The 7,734-nt window shown below is 49.7% G+C and overlaps 1 protein-coding gene across 1 annotated transcript in view; it reads left to right on the top strand.

Moving 5' to 3' along the window:
- The window catches only part of LOC307071319 (voltage-dependent P/Q-type calcium channel subunit alpha-1A-like), a 79,683-nt gene that overhangs the window by 22,098 nt on the left and 49,851 nt on the right, over positions 1-7,734 (top strand). Inside the window, exons 3-12 of the mRNA XM_079730305.1 lie at positions 30-227; positions 1,778-1,890; positions 2,139-2,251; positions 2,587-2,718; positions 2,995-3,067; positions 3,341-3,461; positions 3,948-4,015; positions 4,200-4,306; positions 5,218-5,374; positions 7,221-7,734. The exon at positions 7,221-7,734 is cut by the window's right edge and continues 109 nt beyond it. Coding sequence (XP_079586431.1) covers positions 30-227; positions 1,778-1,890; positions 2,139-2,251; positions 2,587-2,718; positions 2,995-3,067; positions 3,341-3,461; positions 3,948-4,015; positions 4,200-4,306; positions 5,218-5,374; positions 7,221-7,734 — 1,596 coding nt within the window. The remainder of the gene's footprint in view (positions 1-29; positions 228-1,777; positions 1,891-2,138; positions 2,252-2,586; positions 2,719-2,994; positions 3,068-3,340; positions 3,462-3,947; positions 4,016-4,199; positions 4,307-5,217; positions 5,375-7,220) is intronic.

Genomic DNA, 7,734 nt, shown 5'->3' with positions numbered 1-7,734 from the left:
TCTCCCTCTGCCTGTCCCTAACTCTCCAGGCTTTGCCCGCTCCAGTCTTAATAATGGGCTGGAGGGCTCCAGCTACAGCAAGAAGGAACGAAGGCTCCGCTTCTTCATCCGCAAGATGGTGAAGACGCAGGCCTTCTACTGGACAGTGCTCTGCCTGGTGGGGCTCAACACCATGTGTGTGGCGGCCGTGCACTACGACCAGCCAGATGTACTCTCCGACTTCCTCTGTGAGTACCGTGGACGCACACACACACACACACACACACACACACACACACACACAGGCATGAACGAATGCACGTGCGCGCATGCACACACACTCACACACACACAAGCTGGTTGGTTGCAATATACACTTTCAGGTTTTAAAACGATTGTGAGTCTGTGAGTACCGTGCACGCACAGACACACACACAAACACACACACACACATGCTGGATGGTAGCAATGCCCACTTTCAGGTTTAAAAAGTTAAAGTCCATCGCCGGGAGACAGAAGCCAAACTACAATCAAGCAACTTATTTGTGCTTAACGAATAAGTAGTAAATAGTTATAGTTCTGTGAAGTTGAGCTTTCGCGCGTGAGTTGCTGGTGTGCACACATGATGCACATATATGTTCGAAAGGTATGTTTTCATATTTGAAGGCATATGCCCTTACATAAACAGGTGTAGTCTGGGATTCATGCCCACATGCCCCTTAAACTTCATACTCCAAGATAAAGCCTTCTATTGACACAGATTTATGATTATATACATCGGCAGAGATTCAAAGCAACATTTTTGCCTCCACGTAGGTTGGCACTAGCACATACGCGCACCGCACCCACACACACACTCATGCATACTCAAACCCACACACACAGACATACACACACGCGCACACACCCACACACAAACACACAAACTCACATACACATGCATGCACACACGCATGAACACACAAACAAACACACACACACGCACATAGACATACACACACACCCACACACAAACACGCAGGGTCCTTGATGGCGTCAGCTCCCTAGCTCTGGCTGGTGTCCCAGTGCCATTAGCATAGTGGTCCATACTCCCTGATAGACTCCATTCATCACCACTGTCATACACTGCTAGCTTCAGCCGCTATCGACTTTCACTCATCTCTCTCTCTCTTTTTCTCTGTATCTGTCTCCCTCTCTCTCTCTCTGTCTCTCTCTCTCTCTCTCTCTTTCTCTCTCTCTCTCTCTCTCTCTCTCTCTCTCTCTCTCTCTCTCTCTCTCTCTCTCTCTCTCTCTCTCACTCTGCATTAATCTTCCCTCATCTCTCTTTTGCTTTCACTATGAACTTCGTTCTCTCTCCTCTCTCCTTCTCTCTATCCTTACCTCTCCATTCTCTCTTTCACCTATCTGTGTATTTGATCAACCCCTCCTAATCGTTTTGCTGTTTCCTGCTGCTTGGTTTATGTTCTTTGAACACCTCCTTTCTCCTCTTTCCTTCTCTCCTCATCTCCCCCATCCTTCTTCTTCAACATGCCCTTTCTGACTTCTCCATCCCATCCTCATTCTTTCCACCTCTGGCTCCTTCCACTGGATCCTACTTCTTCTCCTGATTCTACACCTCCTCCTTTCACACCCTCCTCGTCCTCCTCCTCTTCCTGCTCCCTCTCCGCTGTTTTCCTCCTACCTCTTTCTCCTTCCTCCTCTTCCTCCCTCTCTCCTCCTCTTCCTCCCTCTCTCCTCCTCCCTATCTTCTCCTCCACCCTCTCTCCTCCTCCTCCACCCTCTCTCTCCCCTCCTGTAGTTTATGCTGAGTTCATTTTCCTGGGTCTGTTCATGTCTGAGATGCTCATCAAGATGTACGGCCTGGGAACCCAGCCCTACTTCCACTCTTCTTTCAACTGCTTCGACTGTGTGGTGAGTCACACACACACACACACACACACACACACACACACACACACACACACACACACACACACACACATTTCAGACCTTGTATGTGTGTTAGATCCTGTCTAAATAAATGTAAATATATTTCTTAACCAGTTTGGTGTGTGTGTGTGTGTGTGTGTGTGTGTGTGTGTGTGTGTGTGTGTGTGTGTGTGTGTGTGTGTGTGCGTGTGTGTGTGCGTGTGTGTGTGTGTGCATGCATGCATGTACAGGTGATAGTTGGCAGTATCTTTGAGGTGATCTGGGCGACTATCAAGCCCGGGACCTCGTTTGGTATCAGTGTTCTACGTGCTCTAAGACTTCTTCGCATCTTCAAAGTCACCAAGTAGGTCTTCCTCTCTCTCTCTCTCTCTCTCTCTCTCTCTCACTCTCTCTCTCTCTCTCTCTCTCACTCTTTATCTCTCTCTCTCACTCTATCTCTCTCTGTGGACCAAGGTCACATCCTGTCTGTCGCTCTGCCTCTCTCTACCTCCCCCTCTCTGTCCCTCTGCCTCCCCCTCTCTGTCCCTCTGCCTCCCCCTCTCTGTCCCTCTGCCTCCCCCTCTCTGTCCCTCTGCTTCCCCTCTTTTTCCCTAAAATTACATTACTTTCAATGGCTTTCCAACATGGAGTAAGCCAAACCATGAGATGTCTTAACCCTGGATCGTCTGTGTTTCTCAGGTACTGGGCCCCTCTGAGGAACCTGGTGGTGTCTTTGCTGAACTCTATGAAATCTATTGTCAGTTTGCTCTTTCTCCTTTTCCTTTTCATCGTGGTATTCGCCCTGCTGGGCATGCAGCTCTTTGGTGGACAGTGAGTGTGATTTTGAAAACCTGCATGCACACACACACACATGAAGATACACACCCACACCCACACCAACACGCACACACACCTCTTCCCACCTTGCATAATGACTCCAATGTGCTTTGCGAATCAATTCAATTCCATTTGTCATTACCAAGAGGTAGTTCAATAATCCAAGTTATGTTCTTAGTTACTTCCTCTAACACCTTTCCTATCTCTCTCTCTCTCTCTCTCTCTCTCTCTCTCTCCCTCTCTCTCTCTCTCTCTCTCTCTCACACACAGATTTAACTTTGAGGGCGGTACGCCGCCCACAAACTTCGACACCTTTGCAGCGGCCATCATGACTGTGTTTCAGGTAGGAGCCCTCCCTGGCCCTGTCTCTAACGTTCCCCTGCTCCTCTGTCTCCATGCTTGGATTTGACCGGAGGCTGAATCTATAGAGCGGTTCTGTAGCTGATCCGGCCCCAATTCAATAACAGTGTCATAGTTTATCTGGAATAAGGGAGTTTAAGGCTCTTTCAGATCCCTGTTTGGAGACATTGTGTTAAATTCAGTATACTAATCGGGATTAATTGAATATTGCCGATATTGCGTATGAATTGAGACAAATGATTGTGTCCATGTGCAGATCCTCACTGGTGAGGACTGGAACATGGTCATGTACGATGGCATTAAGTCCCGGGGCGGAGTCACGGATAGAGGCATGGTTTTTTCCATCTTCTTCATTGTCCTTACCCTCTTCGGCAACTGTATCCTTTTCATGGCTCAGCATGTGCTGACTCGCCAAACACATCCAAACCCAAACATCCTGACAAGCAAACACCCTTCAACCCAGATAGAACAACACACATACATTTGAAGTGTTATTTATTAGTATTCATCAAATGCACACTTTGAAAACGGGACCATCTTGACAATGGACATTTTTGCGACAAGGCAATTGTCCACGGTGTGTTGAGTTTAGGTGGTCTTGGAATGGGAGAGGGCTAGAAGGTAAGCTAGGCTTAAGGTGAAGAGGTTGGTGGAGGTGGGATCCATCACCATCAGGTGGGATCCATCAGTAGATCTTTACACCATGTGGTGTTGCCGTGAAACGAGTTGGGCAACACCAGTGTGATGACAGATGTTCCTTCATAGGTTCCTCCATAAAAGGTTTTTAGTCTGGGGGGGGTTCAGCTCTCCTACTGCTCTCCACCTGTGGTACTACCTGTCTCCTTGACCTCTTAACACCTCAGATACATTGCTGAATGTGTTCTTGGCCATCGCTGTGGACAATCTTGCCAACGCTCAAGAACTTACTAAGGTACCTAACTGAACAACAGTGTGTGTATGAGTGTGAGTGTGAATGAAAATAAGTTGTCCTAAACTGCCCACATGTATGATTGCTAGCAGGTAAGGTTTGAAATCATAGTTGACTTTACATATGTATCATGGTTGTTCATAAAGAGTTAAAACCAGCGATGAATGATGGTGATGTATACCAATAGGACGAAGAAGAGCAGGAGGAAGCAGCGAATCAGAAGACAGCGCTACAGAAAGCAAAGGAGGTGGCTGAGGTCAGCCCCTTGTCAGCTGCAAATCTCTCAATCGCAGCGTAAGGACAAACACACACACACACAAGCACACACACACACACACACACACACACACACACACACACCATCTAACACAATTACCCTCTAAACCAGGAATATTGAAATGCTATGGACTGCATTTATATAGTGCTTTTCTGACCCACTCACTGCTATTAATGCCTCACATTCACCTACCTGTTCATTCAGCCACTCACACACTGACAGCGGTGTCACCCAGGCAACCACCAACTCATCCAAAGCAGTTTAGGGCTAGGTCTTGCTCAGGGACACCTTCAAACTTAAAGCTAGGAGGTGCCTGGGGATCGATCCAGCACACTACCAGTTGCCAAACAACCTGTCCTGTTCTACCTCCGGAGCCACTGCTACTACAATGTCAACAATGCAAGCACAATCGCATGACAACACAAACCCAAACCACAGGCCTGGCCTAGCGTGGTCATTCTTAGTAGCGTTCTGTCAACATGAGGTAAAAGGCACTCGAACCTCCACTTCAATCTCCTCTCTCCCCGCTCCTTCTCTCTCCTTTCCCTTCTTCTCCCCTCCTCTCTCTCTCTCCCTCCCTCTTACCCTTCTCCCCTCTCTCCCTCTCGCTCTCTCTCCCTTCTCCCCTCTCTACCTCTCTCCCTCCTCCTCTCTCCCTCTCTCCCTCCTCCTCCTCTCTCTCCCTAATCTCCCTCTCTCCTTCTTTCCCTCCTCCTCCTCTCCCTCTCTCCCTCCTCCTCCCCTCTCTCCCTCTCTCCCCTCTCTCCCTCTCTCCCTCTTTCCCTCCTCCTCCTCTCCCTCTCTCCCTCCCCCTCCCCTCTCTCCCTCTCTCCTTCTCTCCCATCTCTCCCCTCTCTCCCTCTCTCCCTCTTTCTCCTCTCTCCCTCTCTCCCTCCTCCTCTCTCTCCCTCCCCTCGTCCCCATGCAGTAAGGAGCAGCAGAAGAACAACTCTAAGCCTGGAGGCAAGTCAGTATGGGAGCAGCGGACCAGCGAGATCCGACGCCAGAACCTCATGACCAGCCGGGAGGCACTGTACAATGAGCTGGAGCAGGAGGACTGGAAAGTGGGGGAGGGCGGAGAGGAGGTGAGGAGGGGGAAAGTGTACATGGAGCTCCTGCTATGGTGGATTACATTTGATGTCGTGTATATATGTATGTCTATAAGGGTTCAAAAAAATAACATATATATTGTATATGAGGTCAAAATGATAAATGACAATATCTGAAGAGGCGTTTCGGTGTTAAACTCTGTGCCAAATGGTTCTGGAGTTGATCCCCGATGTCCGCAGTCCATCCTGTAAGGATCCTGAGGCAGGATGCCCCCTGAACCCTGCGGAGCAGGGGTTATCTTAGATTCATCACAATTCTAAAATCTAAAATTGTCATTTGATAAAAGCGATGTTTATAGAAACTGATAAAAATGCAAAAAATGCCCTCTTGTTTAGGCTTTCCATTTGTAGCATAGACCGGCGTTAGTTTAGAAAAGATCCAAACTCCAAACGCAATCCACAGCAGCGACAGATACCAACACTATTGGTAATTGGTGGAAATTGGTGGCATGTGATGTCATTTGGTGAGTGATGTCACTAGGTACTTGTGTGAGCCAATCAGAAAGAGCGATTGCAGAAGCCTGTGTTTCTGGAGCCACGGTGCCATCACAGAGGTTTTGGTTGTTTGTTAGCTTTAGAGTAACATGGGTCATGTGACTTTACCAAGCTCTTATAGGGATGTATCAACATCTTTAAGCCCTTTTCACAACCCCCCCCCGTTATCACAGTTAAGCAAGGATCTAGATCAAATAAATACATCATCAAATGTCGATATCATTTTCATAGTTTGGCCAAACATCATTATTACTGGAATGATTTATTATCACTTGCTATTCCATACATAAATCCAGAGGAAACAAAAACAATTTACCACAGGCAGCTATATCGATCATTTTCATCAAATATTTGGTGTTCATGGTTCTCAAAAACAACACACCATAGACCAAATCGAACAATGTAGCCAATGACAATGGTTTGTTTCCTACACATGCTTTATCGACATCTAAACGTCGTGCTAATGTTGCTTTGAGTGAGTTGAGCACCTCTCCTTCTCTACCGCAACACGGAGCCGCATGGATCTGCATGCTTTGCACTGTTGCATTATTTAAAGTGGGCCATGCAATGAGAGAGAGAGAGAGAGAGAGAGAGAGAGAGAGAGAGAGAGCGCGAGCAAGGCTTTATCCCAGGAAGGAGAGAGAGCCAGTGCGCCAGTCCTCTTATCAGGGGCTGGGTATGGTTTCAGCAGGCGTGTTGACACACCAGCAGGGCCCCTGGGGGGGGGGGGGATTTCTAGTTTTCTACACTTGGAAATGAGTCCCAGCGGAGTGCTCCGAGTTGCCCTGCTCACCGGACGGTAGATCTGTGGCTGGGTCCAGAGGAGTCAGACAGGATTTGAGACGCAGGGGAGGAGGGAGTGTCAGTAAGTGGTGGATATGGGCACAGGAAGTGAGGTGTAGGAGAGGAGGGCTGGTGGATATGGGGACAGGAAGTGAGGTGTAGGAGAGGAGGCAGTGGTGGATATAGGGACAGGAAGTGAGGTAATACCTCAATGAGCAGGGGACATTTTCCTAAATTAAAAGTTTCTTAATTGAGTACAATATTTATACATCTCTTTGTTTGAAGCATAGATCGACAGTCTACCAATTCTTTTGGCTCTACAACTACCGTTAAACCATTCCGAATCTCTTTGATCTTAGTCGTTTATATTCTGGGGTTATTTGAAGTTAGTCGGAAGGGAGTAAGATGATCTAACGCAACTTAAATCTAAATGAGCCAACTCAATTACGAAAAAACGGAGGACGTGTATACAGGATGTCACCAACTTGAGGGGATAACACCCAGCCCTTCTGTGTTCCCTTCTCACCCGCCCTCCGCCCTCCAGTCCCAGGTTTCCTTCCCCAGAAACTCCCGGGGGGACATGAAGACCCACCTGGACCGGCCCCTTGTGGTAAACCCTCAGGACAACCGCAACAACAACACTAACCGGCCGCGGCCCGGCGAGATGACCCTGGAGCAGGAGTACCTCCGTCAGGACCTGGCCCAGCACCACTGCCCCGCCGTCCCCCGACCACCGCACCACCCCCACCCGCACCAACACAGCCACACCCAGCCTCGGCCGGGGGTCGGCGCTGCCGGGGGAGGAGGAGCGGCGGCGGCGGCGGCGGCGGTGGCGGTGCAGCCGCCGCTGTTCACCGAGCCCGGCTGCAGCACCTCGGTGCCGGGGCCCCGGCCGGGGGCACAGGGGGGCTCCAGACGCCACAGGGAGCATCGTGGGCGCCGGGGCCACGGGGGGAGCGCCGGGCCCGGGGAGGCCGACCCCGGCGCGGGGGTAGGCGCGGAAGGGAGCGGCAAGGAGCAGAGGAGGTCCCGGCAACGGAGGGGCTCGTCCCAGGAGG

This window comes from Pollachius pollachius (genome assembly GCF_949987615.1).
Source record: "Pollachius pollachius genome assembly, chromosome: 2".
Taxonomy (NCBI): domain Eukaryota; kingdom Metazoa; phylum Chordata; class Actinopteri; order Gadiformes; family Gadidae; genus Pollachius; species Pollachius pollachius.
This window is presented reverse-complemented; position numbering and strand designations above follow the sequence as displayed.